This window comes from Theobroma cacao, chromosome 6 (genome assembly GCF_053813885.1).
Source record: "Theobroma cacao isolate CCN51 chromosome 6, ASM5381388v1, whole genome shotgun sequence".
In the NCBI taxonomy this organism is placed as follows: Eukaryota; Viridiplantae; Streptophyta; class Magnoliopsida; order Malvales; family Malvaceae; genus Theobroma; species Theobroma cacao.
In genome coordinates, this window is record NC_142644.1 from 29,918,603 (window position 1) to 29,942,261 (window position 23,659).

Consider the following 23,659-nt stretch of genomic DNA (forward strand, 5'->3'; position numbering starts at 1 on the left):
TGTTGAAGCCAAGAGAGGGAGGGCAAAGAGGCCCGTGTGTTTCACACGGGTCATACTCTAGTGTATTCTATTTGGACCGAGTCAACTCCGGAATAAACCTAAACCGGTGTGGTCATGACACCTGTTAAGGGATATAAATGTCTCTATGCTCAGAGTAGTTACAGGTGTAGAAATGACACCTGTCTACGGATGTCAATGTCTTTTACTCATGTGTAGTAGTGTGTCCGGACGTACAAAATACAAAAAATCAAATACACAAAAAAAATTAAATATACAAAATACAGAAAAATACAAAAAAATAGACATCGATAAAATACAAAAAAAAAAGCTTTCAACTCAATCCAATCTCTCTTGTCCCGTTCAACTCAATCTTCATCCCAGCCTCTAAAACTTGAATTAAATTTTATCTAAATTAATTTTATAAGTAGAATATACTAATATTAAGTTTTAATCAAAAAATATATTAATTTTGAAATTGACAATTTATTCCAAACGTGTAAATAATATTAATATTAATAGATAAACGTGAAATGTTTAAAATATTTTGATTCTTTTTTTACTTTTTTTTTTAAATCTTTTTATTCTATCTTTCATTGATTGTTTATCTTGTAATTGAATCTGATTATAAGACGTTAGATCCGACCAAATCACACTCTTTGACTGCTCTTTTTGTTTATTAACTTAAATTTATAAAAATTAATATAAAATGTCATGTATGTTTAATTTAAATTTATATATTATTAATGTAAAAATATAAAAATTAATATAAAATATCACATATACTTCATTTGAATTTATATATTATTAAAGTGAAGGTATAAAAGTTAACTTAAAATATCATCTATGCTTAATTTGAATTTATATGTTATCAACTTAAACATGTAAGAATTAATGTAGAATATCACATTATTTGAATTTATACATTATTAATATAAATATATAAACATCTAATATCACCTATACCTTAAAACAAATTAGTTCCTTGTTATGTTTTTCCAAAACGTAAAAGAAAATTGGATTTCGTATTTCGAGTTTTGGACTAACCTTTTTTTATTACTAATTGCAGCAAAACTGATGAAATGTTTCTATTTTTAAGAGAGAATCTCGTTTTCTTGACCTCGTTGGTCTCTAGGCAACCAAACAGAAAACTAGACGGAAGGGCGCCAGAGAAGAAAAGGTTTTAGAATAGTCAGGCCACCAAAAAAGGCAGCCCCACTTTGACGGCAGTGTACACGCCAGCCTCCAACCAAAGAGAACAAACCAAGGAGTAAGAGAGAGAAGAAAGTCAAGCAAACCAAAAGCAAAAACAAAAGGCACCCACTTTTGCCATTTCTCCATTTCTCATATCCTTTCAAACTTCTCCTTTCTGCCTTGTTTCTTTCTTTCTTTCTCATTGCCGTCTCTCTCTGATTCGAATAAAGGCTTTGCAGACAAAAGGAAGAAAGCTTGTCTTACAGAGAAAAAAAAAGAGAGCTTTCGAGCAAAGGGAGACGTAGTTTGCATCATGAACGAGAAGGCTAACGTTTCTAAACAACTTAACGCTAAACACAGAAAGGTTTTCTCTTTGTATCATTGTCTATTACCCATTTAAGCTTAAGTGTTTTCTTTTGCTCAAGACTCTTTTTTTCTTATTGGTAAAGTCTGAATTTTGATATGTTTGATGACACTAAACTGAATGGTTGCTAGCTTTGATTGTTTTCTTTATCCTTATGTTGATAAACTCTCTAAAGCAAGGCCATAGAGAAGAATCTGATTTCAATATTTGTTTGTTGTTTTGAAAATTCGAACTTTTTGTAATTTTGGAATAGCTTGTGTCCTGGATTAAGTTGTGTTATCAACCAATTTGGGCTCCCTTATCTTTGCTTATTTAATTAATCCTTAGTTTAATTGGCCAATTTGGAGTAGTTTAAAAACAGTGGTTATCCTACATAGTTAAATTATTTGTCTTATATGATTTCCAGTTGTTTTTCACTAGAGCGAGTAGCACTGCTTTTCATATTTAAGCTGTCAATTGTGGTTGGTGAGCCTAAGGTGTCTGAAACCAAGGCCCACAGTAATACATTTTGTTATAGCTTCAGGAAGCTAGTGTACCGATATGGGTCTTCTACGCATACAGCAATAAACAGTTGTCCAATATCTTGGATGTTGCAAATTGCAATGTTGTTTCTATATATGTTCCGGTAGTTTTGAATGTCTTAGGCCATGTATGATCGAATTTGTGAACATTCTGTTCATCTTAAATAACTTGGTTCATTTTAATTTAAGTAAAACTTTCTTTAATGGTCAATGGTGAATGGCCAATGGTATCACACATAAAATCAAATTGAGTCAATCACTTTGTCTTTTTCATCACAGGGTTTCCTTGAATGTGATGAATTGAGACCAGACTAAAAGCATTTTGTATGCTATAGTAGTAATAAGTAATAACAATTTGATTCATCTGGTGCCATCTTCTGCAGATATTGGAGGGCCTTCTTAAGTTACCTGAGAATAGAGAATGCGCAGACTGCAAAAGCAAGTAGGTATCTGGTAACGATATTGCTACCATTAATGTATTAGCAGAAACTTCCGAGTCCTCGAAAAGTATGATTGGGAATAAGAGAAAATTTTTAAACAAGATTTCTGAGTTACTGTAAAGGACTGGGACTTTGAGTTATAACGGCTTGTCTGCTATGCAGGGGACCACGATGGGCTAGTGTAAATCTAGGAATATTCATTTGCATGCAATGTTCAGGGATTCACAGAAGTCTTGGAGTACACATATCAAAGGTTTTGTTTATGTTGTTTCATTATTAGTTTGCTTCTCTTGTCCCCAACTCCTGACAATAGTTTCATTGATTTATATTTTGCTATTATACTTCAATTTTCTTGTTAACATATTTATGGAGATTGTATTTGATCTCATGCAGGTGAGGTCTGCTACTTTAGATACATGGCTTCCAGAGCAGGTTTCTTTTATTCAATGTAAGCCACACAATTATTTCTTTGACTTGTGTTTATACTAGATTCTGTTGACCATCTCAGATCGAAATCAGGTGCTGATAGCAACCCTCTTTTCTTCTTTCTTGCAGCCATGGGGAATGAGAAATCAAATAATTACTGGGAAGCGGAGTTGCCTCCCAATTATGACAGAGTTGGAATTGAGAATTTCATTCGTGCAAAGTACAACTTCATAAAAACTACCCATTTAATTTTATGCTTGATTTTCTTCTATTGCTTTGTCAGAAGTGGTTTTCTTACCTAAAATTCTGCTTAAGGATGCTTTTTTCTTCATTAGGTATGAAGAAAAGAGATGGGTTCCCAGGGGTCGAAAGCCAAAATTACCTTCTAGTGTGCGTGAAGAGAAGGAATTACTTTATAGACAACCTAGAAGTGGTGGTTTTAAGTACATGAATAATGTAAATCATGTTTTAGAAGAGAAGAAAGTTACTCACCCATCTATTGCCAATAACAGCATTCCTACTCCTAAAAGTTGCTCGCAAGCGCATGTTAATGTTCCTCAGAAGGTAGTGTAGTCTTTGTTTGGTTTTGTACACTGATTTTTAGTAAATTCATTGGTGCAATAAGAATTTTTGCTGCGGTTAACTTTGCTGCCTATCAAACAGAGGAAATTCATACATTCCAAATAACAGAACCTGTATGGTTTACTTTTTCTTTTCTTTTCCTTTAGTTTGCATTGAAATGTTGAAAATTAAAAGCAATATTCTTTGATTCAATGTTGATGCTAGTTATTAATTTTTGTTTTATAAGACTATGTTGCTTAGATGGGAATGGGAACTTTTCAAAAACGTAACTGATAAAATAAGAATTCTTTTCTTGTTTAGATGATGAGTGCAACCTTTTCAAAAGCATAACTAACGTAGCAGGATCTCTTGTGAAATGCTAAAATGCTTGGAAGTGCTAGAAAACATGGATGAATACAAATTTCAAACTTATAACCAATAATGAACATTTTTAAAAGTAGTATTTTTCATTATTACATGTATGTGACTCAGAAATGAAATGTGTACTTGATCTACAGGTTACACCTGATACAAGATCACAAGAACCTCTACAGAATTCTGAACCATCAGTCTCAATGGCTGAATCTCCAAATGAGGAGGTTAATCCTACTCCATCAGTCTCAAATGCTGAATCAATAAAGCAGGATGTTAAGACTACTTCATCAGCAGCACCACCCAAAATTGATTATGCCACTGAACTTTTCAATCTGCTTTCCATGGGGGATTCTAGAGAAAATGGCTCAAAGACTTCTGCTCATGATAATTTCTGGGCTGGTTTGTCATGTATGTTTCTTGCCATAATAATCGTTTCGTAACAACTATTAGTACTACTTTTAATGCCCTTTTCTCTACCTTATCCCTTCTTTAGTTTCTTGCTGAGGGTTGTAGATATAGTAATGTAAATTTGGTAATCAGTTTTAACCTTCAACCTATCAATTTTGCAGCTGCTGAAGCAAAATCCACCAGGGATGCTAGTGATTCATCAATCTTAAGTCAAACCAAGGTGCAATGTAAATATGGAATTGAGGATCTATTTAGAGATTCAACAACAGTAAAACAAACTTTTCCAGAGAAACCACAGGAAGATGCTAAACCTGATATTCAGTATTCGGTATGAAATCTTCATTGACTTGGCATTGAAGTTATATTGATCATCCTGGAATTTGCAGTCAATACCATGTCAAGTCACTACTCTATTAAAGAAAGTTTGAAAGTAGAGATTTACTGTTTAAATTTAAATTATTTTTTCTTTGATATGAGTAACACAAACATGAAGTTTGCTTTTCTCCCATTGATATTTGTTTAATTGTTCTTAAGCTTAATTGTTTGTAATTTTTTCTCCAAGTTTGGTTTTACCAATTAATCATGAATTTTGTACAGTCAAGTATGGTGTCTCCAACTTCTATCCATCAACAACAGCTTGCTATGCTTTCCCAACAACAGTCCTTCATGGCTACTGCTGCGAAGCCTAATGGTGGATCCCAAGCCTTTCCTGTCAATGCACATCATGGCATGCATTTTCCTGCTCCAAATTCTGGAAGCATTGGGCATCAATTTCCTAGAGTGGTGATGCCAGTCGCTGGTCTACAGAAGCATATGCTGGTTTGCTTGCAACATGCTTACACCATTTTTTTCTAGATTGCATTCATCCTGTCTCATAATGTTATTGTCTCCCTGTACAGGTGGGAAGCAACCAACAGATGTACCCAGCAGGAAATTCAGTTAATTTCCCAACTTCCAGGTGCATACACAAATTATTTCAGCTTGACCATCTAAAACAGTTGCTTATTTCTAAATTTTATGTAGTTGATCGGTCTTATTGACTTTAGTTTTTAGGAATTGTATGAATCTAAAAGCAAATTAAACTGTTCCTTTTAGTAAAACGAAACTTAAGTCCTATCACCAGATTCATAGTTTATCAAGGTTCAATCACAGCACACCAAATATTTTTTTTCTGTTAATTCGGTATAAGCATGGAAATGAGGTTAACTGGGATCATTCCTTGGTATTTGATTACCAGTGATATTTCGATGCACTGTTTTATACCTTCATTGATCCTAGTATGGAGAGTTCTATGTGAACTCAATTTCTGATTAGCTTAATACAAGCAGACTCAGGCAAAAACACAATGACTAAGTTTCACGAGCACTCTTTTGAAATTAACAACTAATCACGTTCCATGTGATCCAACTTATTGTATGCCCCATTCTTGAAGCACTTGTCACTAATTTGGTTGCTATTGCAGCTTGCACACACCAGGGCCAGGAGTTCCACCAACCATTGGCATGAAAAGCATTGGAGGTAGGCCTATCTCAGCATCTCCTGTTCCATCAGTGACCCCAACTCAATGGGGAAAAGATTATGATTTCTCGTCATTAACGCAAGGGATGTTTACAAAGCAGTAACTCATTGGCAGAACCATGGTTGAACAGATGTTTTTTCTTTGCATTACACATAATCAAAGGGGAGTATATATTTTATTTTTTGTGCATTATCCATAAGATTTGTATGCCCTTCTCCTCAGGTGGGGAAGGATTTATTCATTTAGATTTATTGGATACTGGTTTCATTTTTATAATAATCCATTTTTATAAGCAGTGTGCTGATGTAATAAAGGCTGATTGTTCTTATCTTATTGAAGAAGCAATGAAGATATTGACCTGGAATTTCTCTTCTCCTCTTGTCTCTCTCCCTCCCTCCCCGAGTCAAGACTTTTAACACTGTTGTAGTATATTGTGTAGTGAGATGCCAATGGTTGGCTTTTCACAACATAAGGAAGGCTCTAGTTTTCACCAGTGGACTTGTTTGATTAATAAAAGGAGATTGAAACAATCTTTTCATATATGCATATTGATTCTTCAGCAGGTTATAATCAAATTAAAGATGCAAGCAAGCAACTAGTCAACCAGATTCTTTATCATTTAGTTTGAGTGCAAGTGTAACTTCTAAATCTTAGATTTCGTGTTCGGGCATCAATTAGCTAAAATAACAAGCTTGAAAGGACCACCATGGTGTGCCATGTCAAATCTTTTGCTGAGTTCAGGAAACTACAGTTAAGAGACTCAAATTTATTAGTTTGGTTAACTGACTGAATGAGACGGTTACCTGTCATGCACAAAATTAAAAAAATGTACAATTGTTCTAGGCTGGCTCATGGAATCTTGACCAACAAACCTGGTGCCATTTGCCCCCTGGAGCCCTTCCATAGTCAAGAAATTGGTGATCAAAGCTTCATTCTTTTTTCTTTTTTTTTTTTGGAATTTTTTCTAATTTCCTCTTTAATTCCATCTTCAACAGTTGTAAGACCCAAATCTCCCCAAATCTCAGATTGATCAGAGAGATGGGAATGAGATTTCACGTTGTGATATGGAAGTCAAATGTTCAAACATGCATATATGAGTTAGAGAACAGGCGTTGATCTTACAGTCTCCCTGCTTGTCAGCAATCTGAATGAGATTTCACGTTGTGATATGGAAGTCAAATGTTCAAACATGCATATATGAGTTAGAGAACAGGCGTTGATCTTACAGTCTCCCTGCTTGTCAGCAATTAAGTTATCTTTTTGCATTGACTTTGACTAGCTTTATGAGATAAATCAATTATATCCTTTGATTTTTTATTTCTTTTTTCAATTCCTAAGTCCTAACCATTTACAAGATGCACGCAAAGGGTGCAATAAATGGACGTATAGCTACCAATCCTGGGCTTTATTTTCCACCAAAATGACCATTTTGGCTACCTAATATGAACATGAAGTAAAACTCTACCTGCTCTTTAAGCAGAGACGCTTTCTGAGAAAAGAATAACTAATCCATGGAAACCTAGTAAGAATCACATTAAAAACAAAACAACAACCTAAGGCAGCCATGTTCCAATGAGGGGATGAAATCTGTCACCCATCCAACGAAAGGACGGTGCCCCAGACCAGTAACGGACTTGGACTGTAGACTTGAAAAAGTGCCCCATCTTCTTCCACCCCATCTCCCATATTCCTTGTTCTTGACCATAAGAAGAGTCTGTCATCGTACCAATTGTCAACACCAGTAGAATAAAAAAACATTCTCTGGCTAACTATCTACACTTGAACCAACCTGTCAGGATTCACCACTTTTGCTGACTTATCCACTCCCACCACCGTCCACAACTTGAACAGGTAAAACGGTTTGTCAGATTACTTGGTGAAAACGGCTATCAACAATTAAGACTACAACCTTATCGTTTTGAGATGTAATTTCCAGGATGTTTCTTCCATCTGGGGGAATTCATCCAAACCGTCTGTGTCTGATCAACTGCACTGCCCCACAACAACCCTTTCGATTCATCTGCAAATCTTTTTCTTTCTCTTCTTTATTGCACTTTTTAGACAAAACAAGCTAACATGGAATCAATTGAAGAAACATTAACTTCCCAGGTCTTAGTCGTGGTCTTTTGTGGGACATGTACTGCATTATCCTTAATATTATCTTGCCAACCCGACTGTAGACAATTTAATATGCATGCTTACTGTTGTAAACTTTCATTTTCATTTTTTTTCTTGCAATAAATGTAATACTTAATTTCTGATACTAGCTTAGAGCTGAAGTTTGCCATGACAGTCGGCAACATTAATATAAAATGAAATTAATTACCTTTTCTTTTAATTTGTAGAGTGTAGATAGAGCTGGTTAATTAACAATAAACAAGGAAGCAACATATCTAACCACCATTAATGGAGTGATTAGAGCTGTTTAGTTGGAGAACTACGTTGCTTCCTCTTTTAACCAAGAAATGGCCCAAGTCACAAGAGAGAGAGAGATTCTCAAAACCAACAAAAAGTGATGGGTAAACTCCAATAGAATAGCCTGCAATCCTTTGGAGAGGAGGGCCTAACTCACACAAGAAGACAAGAACAACAACCATCACTGACATCGTGCCAGAAGCTCCTTATGCTCTTTTAACCAATGATAATCAACCAAACAAATATTGCTCCAAGTTAAAAATAGTACTGGGTCTCTCATATAATTGAGGAAGATAGAACCAAAGGAATATGTTCCAACATCCAAGTATCCATTTTGCTACTGGTATCATCTCTGATGCGTACACATACCAATATGCAGCCTTATACTTGTTTATCCACAAAAATACATAGCCAAAAAATCCTTCTACAGTAACATCCAGAATTTTCTAATCCAAATCTCCCATACCCTTTCGCTTGAAAAGGAATTTTTTTTTATTATTCATACAACTGCCATGAACTTTCTTCTTCTCTAGTCTTTGATTAATGGAGTCAACTCTATCTGTTCCCTGCAGTCTTAATCCTAAAACGCTTGTAATGTCATACTGACCGACAATTTGTCTCCTTCTCCGACACGCGTTTTGGCCCAAAGCAATCGTTTTTTTTCTTCCCTTTTCAGCTTCATTAATCTTTACTTAATCCTTTGTGGACCGTTAATTTCTAAGCTTAGCACAGCATTAATCTAGAAAGAAAATGACAAATTTTACAGCTAAAAAAAGACCAACAATATTGAATGTCTTAATCAGCAAGTTTCCATGTCTTATCCTTGAACTGCAAATTGCATGCAAATGGATGGCACGAGACACGGCCAACAAAAGATCTCCAATCTCATAGGTGTGATCTTTGGTGGAAAAGTAAAAGTTACTTTCGCTTGGTTAAGACGATACTATCTGAAATTACTAGCTACATATATATTTGCATGAAAGATAATCATACGTAGGGGCGCATGCAATTTCTTCTGTAATATTTTTATGGTTGCCTCTCTATAGTCTCGACCAATAAGACTTGTCCACGTAGATCTTTTATTGAAAATTCTTTTCCTTTTTAGTAATTAAAGGAAAGGAAATTTCCCTGTGATATGATGGGTTCACATCATTTCGCTACTTTGAATAGGGCTTATTCTTAAATTCATGGTATAGTAGACGATTTTAATTATGGGGTGAGATTCGATTTTAGATTCACGAAAAATAATTGTTTCATAAAAATAATTCTAAATTGATTAAGACTTATAATATATATAGTTAGATTTCGAAATTCATGCATTTAAATTGTGACGGGTGTCTTGTCGCCAACAAACAAAATTATAGATGAACTGTCACGAAAATGGAATAATTAAAGGGTTGAAATCTAATTAATTTAATGTTCTTGCTATATACAAAGACAACGGTGGCTCACACTTTATTGTTCTTGGACATTATTTGACATGTACTTGGAAAATATCGGGCTCAACCCAACTGTTTAACTCCCATTCGACCAAACAGGCAGAAAGAGAAACACACCATGTCTCAATTCCAAGTTCCATATTGATGTTATTGATCATTATGGGGCCTCATCATGCTGCCTTGATATATATAGTTTGTGAGCATATAATATAAATTTTGATCACCCATAAACATGGTCTATGTCCTACCTTCAAAGTCTTTATTAATTGTCATTGTCATTTTTAATATCTTGGCTTAGTGCAAAGAAGAAAAAGCACCCAATTTTAAAGGGTGGGACTTCAAAATGACGGTTCGAGATAGTGAAGACCACTTAGCCATATCTCTGTCTTTATCTCATAATATACGAGACTTACAAACTCATATTAAAAAAAAAATGAGACGAAAGAAGTATATAGAAGTCAGATATTTGCATCTAAATCTTAGAAAATGTAAATCGATATGTGAGCTTAGCACGGACGTTAGCACGAAAGTCTGAGCAAATATTTTTAAAGACCAAAGCAACGTACTCATAAAAAGCCTGATTAAAAGGGGAACATCAAAGAGGAGGACGAAGGAAAGATAGAAAGCATGATGGGGTTTAGTACGTTTGGGGTCAGACAGCTCATATCCTTTAGGAGCCAACCTTTTACTAGGTGGAAATGAATTGGTGGGACAGAGCCACACTGTTCCATTTACGACCTTTCCCTGCTTTCTTTCTTTAAAAGAGCCAGGCTTTTACTTAAAATCGTCGAGGTTTTATTTGAGCTTGTACAAAAAAGGGTTGGTCGGTCCAGTGGTACACCCAACGAGCTGTGGGGCACATGCGCAAGGTGCGAAGCCCCCCTCCGCACCCACTGGATCAGCGCTTCAGGATCTTGGTGCAACTTGCGTGGGTAACGGTCAATAATATGACCGTTGGATATAAAAGTATATGGTCCCTCTTCCCATTTAAATAATTCAAAAATTTTCCTTACTACCACTTTATTCCCCAATTTGCTTATATAATAATCTGCCAAATTCCTGAAAACAGCAGTTCTCCCTTTTCATTCTCAATAAAGATTACTCACTTGTGGGCATTAATTCTTGAAACCTCTGCCCTCCATTATTACTTGGTTGGCCACACAGTCTTTTGATATTAACTAGCTTCCAACCATATGCTCCAAACATAAAATTAGCCATTCTCTAAAAATTAAACAAAAAACATTTATCATTAATCAAATAATACTCCTTTCGTCTTGGGGACCATAGAATATAAAAGGTTAATTTTAACATTTTTCAACTGATAAGTAAATCCTTAACAAAATAAATTAATAAAAAAGAGATGAAAGCTTCGAACACAATAGGAAGGAGTGCAGGTGATTTAACGAAGGTCGAGAAGAGTAAGAAGCTCGATCGGATTTTTTTTTAATTTTTTATGAAAATTTCATTGAGAATATTAATAATTATAAAACAATTAATGCAAGTTTAAGATATATTAGGTAAATCCTTTTAAACACTTACCGAAGGGGTGATTAATGATTAGGATTAAAAAATAATAATGGTAAAATTGATAATTTGAAATTTGATTGAGAAAAAAAAAAAGAATATAGAGTAATTAGGGAATAGGAAGTGACAGTGTGATTGATTGAGGAGGTAACTTAATTGTCAAACAACATAATTATGATGGCAACTTCCGGAAAGATCAAATTTTACATGGGTGTCGACTTAAACAGGAACAAGGGCAGCTTCATTTTAACCCTGACCTTATCTTTTTTGTTTAAAATATTGAGCGATTTATAAACCTTTTCCCACCTGGGCCCCACCACAGATATTCTTACACGCCCACCTGGAACCTCCCAAACCACCCCACGCATTCACACGCCTAACGAATCCCATCCGTCGAGCTCACTTTTCTCTTAAATCTAACGACCTAGATTCAATCAAAAACTGTGCCCACTCTCCCTCTATATATTTCAGTTCACCTCAGTCGTTACTCTCTGTCCTCCCAAAAAAAACCTCCTTTTAACTTTCAAAAAACAGAACCAAAAAACAAAGAAAGGGTTTTTTTTTCTGTTGAACCAGTAAAAATGGTGTCGATGAGCACTTTGATTTTGTCGCTGAAGGTACTGTTTATTTCTATTGGTATGTTAGCTATAGCTTTTGGGCTCAAAGTCTCTGTTCCATTGGTTTTGGAATTCTCGGTTTCTCAAGCTCCGTTGTTATGGAGCACGTTCCGTTCTTGGCTCAAGCCTCCGTATCTTTACGTCATCATCAATGGAATCATTATCACGATTGCAGCATCGTCGCGGTTTAATCATAAAACCGGCGAGAAAGATCAGAAGGAGCAGATGCAGCAGAGGTCGAAGATCTCGGTGGATCAAGGGCCAGCTTTCGAGGACGAGATGAAGAGTGGCTTGGACTTCGGTGTAGTAGAATCCAGTGCTCTGGTGTACGAGCAAGAGCAGAGAGGAGAAGAGGTGGAAACGAGGGGTTTTGAGGAGGAGAGCAATGCGGCGGTTGAAGATGTTGGAGATGGAGGCGACGAGTTTGCTATCTCCAAGTCGGAGTGGATTCCTCCAAGGAGAATGGATTCTTCGGAGATTCCATCGGATAGTCTTTTGCCGACGGAGAAACCTCCTGCTGCTTCTAGGTTCGGTCACCGGAAACCTGTTAGAGCCAATCCTGAAGGTATATTTCCAGCATTCTTCTATCTAATAATATTAATATTTTATTTATAAAAATGTTAACGGTTAGATTTTGTCAATATCTAAAGTCTCGGAATTCAAAAAGAACTCAGAAAAACGCTTTTTGTCGGTTCGGCTGAGCCTCTCCGGTGGTGTTTCAGCTTTTTATCCACGTGTTTGTTGTTCTATCTCATTTCTAAATGCACCGGTGTCGTTTTGCTCAGTTCAAAAATGGCGTCTATTGACGCGCCACCAAAAAAGGACAAAATAGTCTTTTCTACTTGACGATAAAATTTAAAATATCTAAATTACGTAGCTAAGAAGGATTATAAATATAAAAGAATGGTGATTTCACTTAATTATCTGCGGCTAATGCAGGTGGCCGAGCGTTGAGAGTGGCGAAGCCTAAACGTCATGAGACGCTGGAGAACACGTGGAAGATGATAACGGAAGGGAGAGCAATGCCGTTGACGAGGCACTTGAAGAAGTCGGACACGTGGGAGAACCACGGCCGTGATGTCAACGTGGAAGCATTAGCCGACTCTCCTCTGATGAAGAAATCGGAAACGTTCAGAGACCGGACCAATTACCAGCCGCCACCGGTACAAGTCACCTCTTCTCCGGCTTCAGGAAAGCTGAGGAAAGAGCCTTCTCTGAGTCAGGACGAGTTGAACCGTCGAGTAGAAGCGTTTATAAAGAAGTTCAATGACGAGATGAGGTTGCAGAGGCAAGAGTCACTCAATCAGTACATGGAGATGATCAACCGTGGAAGTTAGCCACTAATCATGGGTCCATTATATAGGTAAAGCTTGTGTTTTCGAGGAATAGAAAGTATCTACTTTCAGAACCCAAAAAAAAAAGAAGAAAAAAACAAAGAACAGGAAAAAGAAATATATGTTGATTAATTGTCAGAAATATGTCTTCTCCAACAAATTAAAAAGGTTGGAGTAGGAAAAAAAATAGGGTGTTGCTTCCTTGTTCCTTTTTTTTCTGCTGTAGATTTTATGGTACAGCTGGTTTGAATGTTAGTAGAGGATCATAGGAACTATTGTCTTGTATAAATGAAGACAATCAGCAGTGTTTTTCCTACTAAATTCATCATTTTCTTCGCTTGATTTACGTTTATTTTTATGAAATGAAGATGAACAAAAGATGTCCATTTAATGCCAATGTTGATAATAAGAAGAATATGTGGGATCCCTAAAGAATAATAATGTTGCGAGGTCCTTGTCTACACTCATGGTGACACCTAGATCGTGGGGGTAGTGAGGATTGGGGCCCGACTGCCAAATATTTTGATCCCCGTATTGCAAGTGTTTGTGACAAAAAATACATGTGATCTTGTCCTTTTTCAGCGCTTTCAGCCCTAGGTTCAACGCCACCTTAAATTAAACATGATTATAATACTTGAATAGAGTGTGATTGGATTAGTGATGAGTACCCTCATTTTTAGGGTATATTCAGTCTATATTTTTTTATATAATTGTGATGATTTTTTTTTATAAAATATTTTTACTTTTAAAATTTTGATCAAAATTATATAAAAATTTATTAATTATTAAAATAAATATTTTATTATTTTTATTATTTTTGTTCTCTCATTGCATCGGTAGACCACCTGATGCTCCCTTGGGAGCCCTGATTGGGCTCCCCAGGGGAGCTTCAAGAGTTTTTTTTAAATTAATAAAAATTTTAATAAAATTACATAATAATAATTTTTAAAATTAAATAAGAGTAAATTTTTTTTAATATTATTATATCATTAAATTAACGAATATATTATCAGTCAATTAATGGTTGGATTTATATATTTTTTTAAGATGAAGTGTTTATTTTAAAAAATAATAAATGTATTTAAAAAATTGAGGTATTTTATTTTATTTTTTTATCAATTTACATAACTTGAATAACTTTTGTTCTCTTAAAAATTATATGGCTAATTTTACTTAATAACATTATCAAAATATTTCTATTTAAAGGTCGTTACTTGTAAACCTTTAAGAGTATTTTTATAATTTTATTAAATAATATTAACAATCTAATGGTAACAAAATTATCCATGAAGCACTGCTCGAAAAAAAAAAATCACAAACTGGCATGTGAAAGAAATTAAAATCTATAAGTGATAGTTAGAATTTACTTTAATATTTATCTTGAAATCATTTTTTTTTTAACAATGAGCTGAAACCAATCAATTTTGATGTTCATGAAATTAAAAAAATTTTGCCTATGAGGTAGGCTTTCAATAATTTGTTTTCATAGCACTAGCATTAACTCTTTCTTTAAGGTCAAGCTTTGCGGCAAAGTATTGCTGTATCTTAAAGCTTGATATATCAATTGTCAGAGAAGAGTATGATTGAACTACGTAGGCCCCAATTCAAGTTGAAGAAATCCATCTTAACCTTTCTTTGTCAATGGAAATTGGAGCATTGCGTGTCTCATGATTGCATCACTTCCCTCTTTTTCTCTTCATTGGATGTGCCTGGAAGAACAGACAACAATGAGAATTAGAAGCTAGAGTTGAGAAATTGCAAGTTTCAACTTGAGAGCATTCACGATTATGCAAGGACATTGACACGTAATTGACATGTCAGCGCTTGTTAACTCCGAAACATCTATCGATCTACACCAATACCATGACTTAACACAAACAGCTTCCTGTCAAGGTTGCCAGCAGCAGTAGAAGCTTACCTGGCTCTTATCTTGCAGAAACACTCCGTGAAGGTATCTCCATTTCCATGTTGCACCTCAAACCCTCGCCATTCATCCCAAAAATCAGCGTCAGGGCATGGGTCTGCAAACTGAGATGCAAATACATATATTCCACGAGCACAATCAATTTCTCCTAAGCTATTTTCTAACTCTGCGTATCTCAAACACATTGTCTTCGTGTCTTCATCTGGAAGACCAGACTCTATTGCCTGCTCATAAATTTCTCTCGTTTTTGGAACACCAGAGATTCCAGCTGCACGGGCAATGTAAATCTCATACATGCCAAGCTTTTCGTGATTTGGAACAGCCTTCGTTGCTTGATCATATACCTCCATAGCTCGCTTTGCAAGCCCATAATCCTCCTCCGGCTTTGCAAATTGAAGATACAGGGGGTTTAACGCATCTGCAGGTGCCCGGTAAAAATGAGGAAAAATTGATGTTAAAATCAGCATCAGAGATCATTGATAATTCAGAGCATCATTCAAGTCAAATATACAGTTTAGGTAGAAAGATCATAATGTGCAAACCATTTGAACAGTATGCTCAAAGAGCTCCCTTGCTCGTTCCGCGGATTCACTATCTAAGTTAGCAGAAATACACAAATTGCAATTTGATTTCATCAATATGTCTTGACCTGGTGCTGCTTTCACCAGATGTTCATGTTCAGGTTTGTCAATGAATTGAGACAACTTGCACTGCATAAGATATATCTTGCCTAATAAAGGTCAGGTACAATAATTTCCCAATCAATTGCCTGTAACTTGTAAGATCAGTCAATCTATCTTCATCCCTGATCTTGCTCAATTTGTGATTAGACTCCATAAAGGCTGTGACTGGTTTTGTCCCATGAAACCCATGTTTCCAAAGTAAATTTCTTTCGATAGATAGGCGATCGTGCAATCTCTAGGCCTAAGAAATATTTAACTGTGCCAATATCCTCTAGTTTGAACCGTGCATATTCACCTCGATCATGACTCCCTTCGGTATTTCAATGCCTTTCGATGTAATAATTGATCAAGGTGAAAATATGCTGCTATAACACAGCACAAGAAACAATAAGGGAAAGTCCATCTGTGTTCTGTCATTCTTTTTTTTTTTTTTTTTGTTGTTGATGACTTTAAAGTTAAAAGCAAACACTGACTCTAGAGTTGTCACTTAGATTCACCAGCAATAGTGTAGACCATATTAAAATGAAAGAAAGAATCCCAAAACTTAATAGATTAGATCGAAATATACAAATGCTCAAAATATGGCACACAAATTTTAAGCTCGCTTCTGCCTTTTAATTCGCTCAAGTGCGCCCAGACGGCTCTCACCATCTTTGTCGTTGGCAGCTGAGACATCACCTCCACCTCCATCTTTGTCACTGTCTTCTCTCTTCCGTACAAGACCTCCAAACACGGCAGATGGAACGTCTTTTTGTGCAATTTCAACTCTTTCTTCATCTTCAGAATCACTTTCTTCAGGCAACTCAATATCTTCATGATTTGCTGTTGTTTTCATCCCTCCATCTGCCTGTGACTCGACTCCAGCACTCACAAAGCCTACTTCTCTAGAGCTGTCATTTGCTGCAGGTAACAACTGCCTCTCAAGAGTAGCCATTTCATCCTCAGATATACCAGCCTGTTTCAATTTTTCCTTAGCTTCATCGATGTTCTGATCCTTCTGCATCAGATACTCTGGTAGAATGAAGTGTGTCTGGAAGAACAGAAACGATGAGAGTTAGAATCTGGAGTTCAGAGTTACAAGTCTGAACTTAAGCATTCCTGATAATGCAAGAACAAGTATAAAATCAGATACTAATACATGTAATTGATATAGCAATGCATGTCAACTCGGAAACATCTATCGATTTACACCAACACAAATAGCTTCCTGTCAAGGTAGCCAGCAGCAGAACGAAAAAGGAACTAGAATCAAGTCTTTAGATGATAACTGATCTATAGAGAACATATACTAATAAAGGTGTTAAGACATTTTACCCTAGAGACCATAACTGATGACAATGTGAAAACTCAGTAGTTAGCAGCAATTGAAAACTTCAGACATTTATCATAAAATACATAATGCATGCCATTACTTATTTCAGCGATATTCCAATAGTTATTAACAGTGACAACCTACTATCTCCATTTGTCCAAACAAGTGTCATTTCTGAAAGCAGAAGAGCTAAATATTGGACACCATTTGTCTTTTAACTTATGCTTTTATGTTGTCTGAAAGTAAAAAAAGAAAAAAAAAAAAGGCTTACCTGGCTATAACTTGCAGAAACACTCCGTTTAATCCGCAACATTTCTCTGAAGGTATCTTCATTTCCATGTTGCACCTCAAACTCTCGCCATTTATCCCAAAAATCAGCATCAGAGCGTGGATCTGCAAACTGAGATGCAAATACGTATATTCCACGAGCACGATCAATTTCTCCTAAGCTCTTTTCTAACTCTGCATATTTCAAACACATTGTCTTCACGTCTTTATCAGGAAGAGCAGACTCTATTGCCTGCTCATAAATTTCTCTTGTTTTTGGAACACCAAAGATTTCAGCTGCACGAGCAATGTAAATCTCATACATGCCAAGCTTTTCATTATTTGGAACAGCCTTAGTTGCTTGATCATAGACCTTCATAGCTCGCTTTGCAAGCCCATAATCCTCCTCCAACTTTGCATATTGAAGATACAGGGGTTTTACTGCATCTGCAGGTGCCTGATAAAAATGAGGAAATATTTATGTTAAAATCAGCATCATAGATCATTGATAATTCAGAGCATCATTCAAGTCAAATATACAGTTTAGTTAAAAAAATCATAATGTGCATACTGTTTCAACAGCATGCTCAAAAAGCTCCCTTGCTCGTTCCAGTTTTGTTTTCCCATATCTCTTTACGAACTTTGACAGATATGTGACCCATATATCCTTCACATGAGGATACTTGAATATCTTGACACCTCTTTCATACACTTTGAAAGCGTCTTCAAAATATTTGTTCTCCTGCACAAGTTAGAAAAGCATAGTAGTTGTTAGTCCATCAAACCATTTAAGGAAAAAATTTAACAGAATGCAGAAACAGAAGTACAGGAGAACTGTTTTCACCTCTAACAAAAATGCATAGTTTATAATAATTTGTGGTGTAGCTATTCTTAGATCTAGTATTCTCTCATAGACTGCTCGTGTTGACTCCAAAGTACCCAGGCTTTCTTCCAAGTCCACATAGAATGTCCAGAGCCTTAAGGATTTATGGAGCTTCATCTGAACAGGTTCATTTCCATCAGCAGCAACTGCAAACGACAAAATAGACCAAAGGATCATGAGTTCGTTAGTTCCAGAAATAAGCCATGGTTGAAAATTAAACTTCTTTTCTCCTAAAGCTTAATAAGATTGAAGATAAGTTACCAAATAATTTTTTAAAAAATGATTCTTTTAATATAATCTCTTTTCCTTACTTACCACAGATTACACGGGTCTCATTATTTTCAAAAAGACAAAAAAAGGGTTTAAAGACCCTGAGATGGAAAAGAATAGGATACAAAGCTATGCATGCCAAGAGGAATGTAATAACCTAACTTTGAATTCAGATATCATTTGTTCATGCAACAGAAACAAGGATTACCTCTACGTTTGACCTCAACAGAAGGCTCAGCTGTGGCACGTCTCATCAGCTCAAGTGCACCTTTGAAATTCTTGTGCCTCAGTTCCATCTCTGCCCACTCAGCCCATACACTTGCCAGGTGATCAACAGTCTTGTAATTTACTTGGACAGCTTTATCGAAAATGACACGAGCATTGGCCAGATCTTTGTAAGTCTCATAAAGCTTCGCAAAAGCCACCCACAGAGTATGGGGTTTCCCGACAGCTTTCATTGGGTCAATTGTCCTAACTGCCTCCGTGTATGTCAATATTTGCTTGGTGGGCTTCCCCTCAAATAACTTGACCCTACGATGCCATTGCTCCACATTATGTGGATTCTGGCGCAGAAGGACACTATTAGCCAGTTCTGGCCTTCTATTCATCAAATGCTCTAACCGAGCCAGCCTCAAATCTACATCCTTATCATCATGTAACCAAAACCCTTTAAATATATGCTTCTCAAACTTGGATTTTGACTTGCACAGATCAATGTCCAAACGGATGTCTTCTTCGTGTTCATCCTCCTCAACATCATCATCCTCTTCCTCATCGCTCAAATCAATGCTCTCCATCTTGAGAGCCACCATGCTCTCTTCAAATTGTGAATAAGCATCAAAAATGACACTGAAGTCCCTAACCGTAACCACTGTTGTCATTCCCTCCTCAAAAATATCCCTGGCCTTCTCAAACAGATTTCTTCTGATGTAATAATCAGCAAGAGAAGTCCAAAGTCTCCCAACTTCATCGGTAAACTTCCTAATCCCACCCCTGATTATTGCATCCACATTGAGCCCCGAGACCTCTGTGGCATGCGTTGTTAGCAAATCACACAACTCCAACCACAATCTATGCTTAGTTTTACCCTTTATCGAATAAAACTGATCATCATTCAAAACAGATGCTAACCTCTCAGCTGCTTCTTGCCACAGACTTGAATTCACCAAAAACTCAATAAAATCCTCAATATGACTAGGATCATACTTCAAATACCTCCTGTAAACCCTAAGAGACGTCTCAATGGGGATACCCTTTTGACTCACAAAAACCAAATAAGGCTCCCAAATCCTATCATGTTGAGTCACTGGTAAAGCACAGAGCGCCCTATCAAACGTCTTACGTGTCTTACTAATCAACTTCTGTTCCGTTAATGTCAACAAGTACATTATCCAAATCCTAGGCATCTTATGCATTGTAACAAGCGCTCTCTCGAACGTATTGTTAAGGGTTTCATACTGAGGGTGAGTGACGGGCAAATTCCGAACAATTTCAAGACGTTCCCGCAAATAAGCATGCCAAAGCTTGTAACTACCCGGTAAAGCTTTCAAAGCTCGTTCATAAATTATAAATCTTTTCTTGAAAGGAGCATCTGATCTAGCTATTAGATACCTCCACCACAGCTTTAAACTGAATGGGTTTCTCAAAAGTTCTTCTTCGTAGAGAAGATCATCTTGGGATGGATATAGCTCCTTTGGCAGCGACATTCAAGAAGAAAACGATTAAACCCTAAAAAGAAAATGCTCTACTGACCTGAGTGGAAAACTTCGGCAGTGTTGTACGTTGCTGAACAAAGGGAAAAAAAATTAGATTTGGGAATTGTGCTTCAATTCGATGAATAGCAGTCGATTACAAGAAGGCCCTATTAGTGTTCATCGAGTTGAGAGAATTGCTGGGTCGAGGAGGAGGAAGAATTTTGGGGGCAACTCCCGATTTGGAGCAGGGAAAGGGAAAGAAAGGATGGGATGGCGCCCAAAAAGAAGAGTTAAGTGACGGTGTCGTATTAAGGATCCCGTAGGTCTTTATGTAAGTTGAACCAGTGGTTTACTGAGTTCAGGAATTAGGACTGAAATCGGGTATGGTTAACCCTCTTCAAGATTTGAGAAATGGGCCCAATAGCCCATTGAATGTGGTCCATTGGATTATAACAACCAATATAAATGGGCTCTTATTAATCCTTCATGGCCCATCTTCAAATAATCCATTGTGCAATTTCCGAGTTTAAATTTCTTTTACTTAATGCTTAATTTTTTCTTCCTCGAACTCATATATGGTAATACTTAAAAAAAATAAAATTAGAACAATAAATAATTGATGTTAAGAGATTAAAAAGATGACAAAATTATAAATCTCAAATACTAACTTACTTAAAATTTTAAATTTAAGTTCAAATTAAATGTAGACAAATTTTTTATTTTTAAAAGTCATTTAATTTAGTTTAATATATAAATTAGATATAATATTTTTAAAAAGCTTTTAAATTATTTAAAAAAATTTAAATAACATTTTAATTCTTTTATTCTATGCAATCATATTTTTATAACGAAAATATCATATAATAATATCATTATATCAATACTAAGTGACATAAAATATAATGTTTCGATTAATTATAATTAATTATTTATTAATTTGATTGAATATAATAAAAATAAAATTTTTTAATTTTTAAAATATTAAATCTATAAATTATGATGTTAAAATTTAATAAGATTTGATTGATTGGTTAAAAAGGAAAAAAAAAAAAAAAAAAGGGCATTCCTACAACCTGACTACACATTGTACAATAGGGGAAGAGAAGGGAGAGGGAGGGGGAGCTTTCTACTTGTCAGGGTCATTCCCAACTGCTACACGTAGATGCCGTAAGCACCCAATAATATATTCCACCCCACACGCAATCCCTCCGTTTCTCTCTCTCTCTCTCTCTCTCTCTCTCTCTCTGCTGCAAGCAACACCATACCTCTGCACGACATTCGAAGCCGCGTTTCACTTCTTTGTAAGTCATTGCCGATTCTCCCCCACACCATTCATAATTTCTTATTTATTTGTTTCTATATATATATTTTAAAGCTATTAATTTGTTTACATGTATATTAATATAAGAAGACGACCCTTTTTTTTTTTCTTAATTTTCGTTTCTCCTATAATTTGGCACCGTGAACATAAAATTCTGTTAGGGCTTTACTCGTTTTTGGGATGAACTAAGGTAAGAAGTTTTCATTGGGTTCTTTGCAAGTTTTTGTTCTTGATCGTCTCTTTGTTAAGTTCTTAGCGTTTTATCTTTTGTTGGTTTTCTGTTCGGTTGCTTAGGGAATCAGATAGAAGTAGAGAACAATGTTAAAGTTTTGATCTTTTCCATGTTTGATGATGAAGAATTTATAAAGTTGATGATTTTCGTTTTGGGTATCTTTCTTTTTCGTTTTGTTTAACGATTTTAATATTTGTTGGGATTATGTGATTTGCAGAAAAATAGAATCTTGATTGATGATGAACGAATAGTAATCTGATTAGCTGTTTTCTCTCTTTGTTGATTCAATTGTTTCACAGTGAATAAAGTTTAGGTCTCTTTGCGCGTGTCCCGTTCTCTTCTCCAATCCTCCAATTCAAAAACTCAAAACACCATTCTATTTTATCCCAAGTTGACCCTTTTATTCACTATAATATATCAAGTCTTGCCTAAATGGAGGTTAAGCTATGGAACGACAAGCGCGAGAGAGAAATGTACGAGAATTTTGCTGAGCTTTATGCCATTATCAAAGCAACAGAGAAGCTTGAGAAGGCTTATGTGAGGGATATCATTACATCATCTGAATATGAAACTGAGTGCCAAAAGCTTATTGCCCATTTCAAAACCTTAGCTTCCACGCTGAAAGACACGGTCCCTAGCATTGAACGCTTTGCTGATACGTATAAAATGGACTGCCCGGCTGCTATAAATCGGCTGGTGACCTCTGGGGTGCCTGCCACTGTGGAGCACCGGGCTGCTGCAGCTGCTTCTGCTACTACCTCAGCTGCCATTGTGGCTGAATGTGTGCAGAATTTTATTACTGCCATGGATTCATTGAAACTCAATATGGTGGCGGTTGATCAAGTGCATCCTCTCTTATCTGACCTCTCAGCATCACTTAATAAGCTTAGTATTTTGCCCCCTGATTTCGAGGGGAAGACAAAGATGAAGGAATGGATTTCAAGGTTGTCGAAGATGGGGGCAGCAGATGAGTTAACAGAGCAGCAAGCTAGGCAGCTCCACTTTGACTTGGAATCTTCATATAATTCATTTATGGCAGCTTTGCCTAATGCTGGTACTTGAAGTAATCCAATATACAGTATTTTTTTGTTTAGTGCTGCAAACTCTTGGATTCCCAGAGATATCTGGAAAGGATTATTACTTTGGTAACAGTGTATACATTTTGGGAATGATTGGATTTCTGTTATGTGCTGATTATGGAGAAATTGTTTATGGTGTCATTCTATGAGAATGAATTTGTGCATTGATTTGGTTTTGTAATATTAATATATTCATTCGCCAATGGTTTTTCACCATGGCAGTTTGTTGTCATCTTGCATGAGTGATTATTGTCTTATATGTTAATTGTCCATCCAACATAGCTGAGTGAAAGTTTTGAATCCAATTATAATCCGATTCAAGGGCTGGCATTCATTTTTCATAGATGGAATAAAGCAACACAAGTACAGGAAATTCTGCAGTTCAAGGCTTAAGAAATGAGGCATTTCTCTGTGTTTGATTTAACATGTTCTGGACTTGCAGGGAGTAGACTGGAGATAGTTAAGATTGGCCTTTCCAGCTTTCCTTTGTGTGTTTGTTGAGTATGAGGAAGTTCTCCCACTGCTTGATGTGGTTTTTTGGTGTAATTTATTTCTGCCTTGTGTCTATAGGGTTGTTTAAGAATTTTTTTGAAAGTCATATGTTAGATTTCATTAATTCAATGGGAATGAAATTTTTAAATTTTCCCCTTACTCAGAACATCAGCAGGTTGCAGGTCCAGAACAAAGGATGTTGGTCAGTATACCCCTAATATGCTGGGTATACCCCCCAATATACCTTTGAACTACCTCCACACATTACCCCCTGCAGTCCTTTAAGACGTATACATAAAACGAAACCAGACAAAAACAGTCCCCCTGCTCTTGATATAATGCAGGTGGAAGGACCTAACCCCCTATTC

At 36.1% G+C, this 23,659-nt stretch overlaps 5 protein-coding genes across 8 annotated transcripts; 3 read left to right on the top strand and 2 right to left on the bottom strand.

Moving 5' to 3' along the window:
- Positions 1–1,111: 1,111 nt before the first annotated feature.
- On the top strand, positions 1,112–6,169 carry LOC18596938 (ADP-ribosylation factor GTPase-activating protein AGD5-like). 2 transcript variants are annotated; one of them, XM_088807773.1, is made up of 12 exons: positions 1,112–1,313; positions 1,431–1,555; positions 2,460–2,518; positions 2,679–2,769; positions 2,910–2,964; positions 3,072–3,162; positions 3,278–3,506; positions 4,022–4,286; positions 4,448–4,614; positions 4,884–5,105; positions 5,186–5,244; positions 5,749–6,169. In XM_088807773.1, the coding sequence occupies exons 2-12, from the start codon at positions 1,505–1,507 to the stop codon at positions 5,906–5,908; spliced, it is 1,449 nt and encodes a 482-aa protein (XP_088663899.1). In that variant the 5' UTR covers positions 1,112–1,313; positions 1,431–1,504; the 3' UTR covers positions 5,909–6,169. The 2 variants fall into 2 exon arrangements, with proteins under 2 accessions (XP_088663899.1, XP_017978731.2); XM_018123242.2 differs by having other exon boundaries at positions 1,112–1,555.
- Positions 6,170–11,689: 5,520 nt separating this feature from the next.
- Positions 11,690–13,389, top strand: LOC18596940 (uncharacterized). The gene is made up of 2 exons (XM_007025709.3): positions 11,690–12,365; positions 12,740–13,389. The coding sequence occupies exons 1-2, from the start codon at positions 11,765–11,767 to the stop codon at positions 13,135–13,137; spliced, it is 999 nt and encodes a 332-aa protein (XP_007025771.3). The 5' UTR covers positions 11,690–11,764; the 3' UTR covers positions 13,138–13,389.
- Positions 13,390–14,711: 1,322 nt separating this feature from the next.
- On the bottom strand, positions 14,712–16,065 carry LOC108662587 (pre-mRNA-splicing factor syf1-like). 2 transcript variants are annotated; one of them, XM_088807479.1, is made up of 3 exons: positions 15,601–16,065; positions 15,053–15,476; positions 14,712–14,843 (listed from the first exon to the last, which is right to left on the bottom strand). In XM_088807479.1, the coding sequence occupies exons 2-3, from the start codon at positions 15,406–15,408 to the stop codon at positions 14,831–14,833; spliced, it is 369 nt and encodes a 122-aa protein (XP_088663605.1). In that variant the 5' UTR covers positions 15,409–15,476; positions 15,601–16,065; the 3' UTR covers positions 14,712–14,830. The 2 variants fall into 2 exon arrangements, with proteins under 2 accessions (XP_088663605.1, XP_017978767.2); XM_018123278.2 differs by having other exon boundaries at positions 15,053–16,065.
- Positions 16,066–16,196: 131 nt separating this feature from the next.
- Positions 16,197–20,462, bottom strand: LOC18596941 (Tetratricopeptide repeat (TPR)-like superfamily protein). Its single transcript, XM_018123199.2, has 5 exons — positions 18,682–20,462; positions 18,165–18,349; positions 17,892–18,062; positions 17,325–17,777; positions 16,197–16,771 (listed from the first exon to the last, which is right to left on the bottom strand). The coding sequence occupies exons 1-5, from the start codon at positions 20,177–20,179 to the stop codon at positions 16,337–16,339; spliced, it is 2,742 nt and encodes a 913-aa protein (XP_017978688.1). The 5' UTR covers positions 20,180–20,462; the 3' UTR covers positions 16,197–16,336.
- An 844-nt stretch (positions 20,463–21,306) lies between these two features.
- Positions 21,307–23,031, top strand: VPS28-1 (vacuolar protein sorting-associated protein-like protein). 2 transcript variants are annotated; one of them, XM_018123269.2, is made up of 2 exons: positions 21,307–21,468; positions 22,020–23,031. In XM_018123269.2, exon 2 carries the CDS (start codon positions 22,153–22,155, stop codon positions 22,780–22,782), a length of 630 nt encoding a protein of 209 aa, XP_017978758.1. In that variant the 5' UTR covers positions 21,307–21,468; positions 22,020–22,152; the 3' UTR covers positions 22,783–23,031. The 2 variants fall into 2 exon arrangements, with proteins under 2 accessions (XP_017978758.1, XP_017978759.1); XM_018123270.2 differs by lacking the exon at positions 21,307–21,468 and adding an exon at positions 21,525–21,678.
- Positions 23,032–23,659: the final 628 nt, after the last annotated feature.

Coding starts and splice junctions, on each gene's coding strand:
- LOC18596938 (XM_018123242.2), top strand. CDS start 1,505: ATGAACGAGAAGGCTAACGTTTCTAAACAACTTAACGCTAAACACAGA. Junction 3,507..4,021: donor ATGTTAATGTTCCTCAGAAG/GTAGTGTAGTCT, acceptor CTTGATCTACAG/GTTACACCTGATACAAGATC. Junction 5,106..5,185: donor GTCTACAGAAGCATATGCTG/GTTTGCTTGCAA, acceptor CTCCCTGTACAG/GTGGGAAGCAACCAACAGAT.
- LOC18596940 (XM_007025709.3), top strand. CDS start 11,765: ATGGTGTCGATGAGCACTTTGATTTTGTCGCTGAAGGTACTGTTTATT. Junction 12,366..12,739: donor TGTTAGAGCCAATCCTGAAG/GTATATTTCCAG, acceptor CGGCTAATGCAG/GTGGCCGAGCGTTGAGAGTG.
- LOC108662587 (XM_018123278.2), bottom strand. CDS start 15,525: ATGCTGATTTTAACATCAATTTTTCCTCATTTTTACCGGGCACCTGCA.
- LOC18596941 (XM_018123199.2), bottom strand. CDS start 20,179: ATGTCGCTGCCAAAGGAGCTATATCCATCCCAAGATGATCTTCTCTAC. Junction 18,350..18,681: donor TGTTGAGGTCAAACGTAGAG/GTAATCCTTGTT, acceptor TGTCGTTTGCAG/TTGCTGCTGATGGAAATGAA. Junction 17,778..17,891: donor TTGAGCATGCTGTTGAAACA/GTATGCACATTA, acceptor CATTTTTATCAG/GCACCTGCAGATGCAGTAAA.
- VPS28-1 (XM_018123269.2), top strand. CDS start 22,153: ATGGAGGTTAAGCTATGGAACGACAAGCGCGAGAGAGAAATGTACGAG.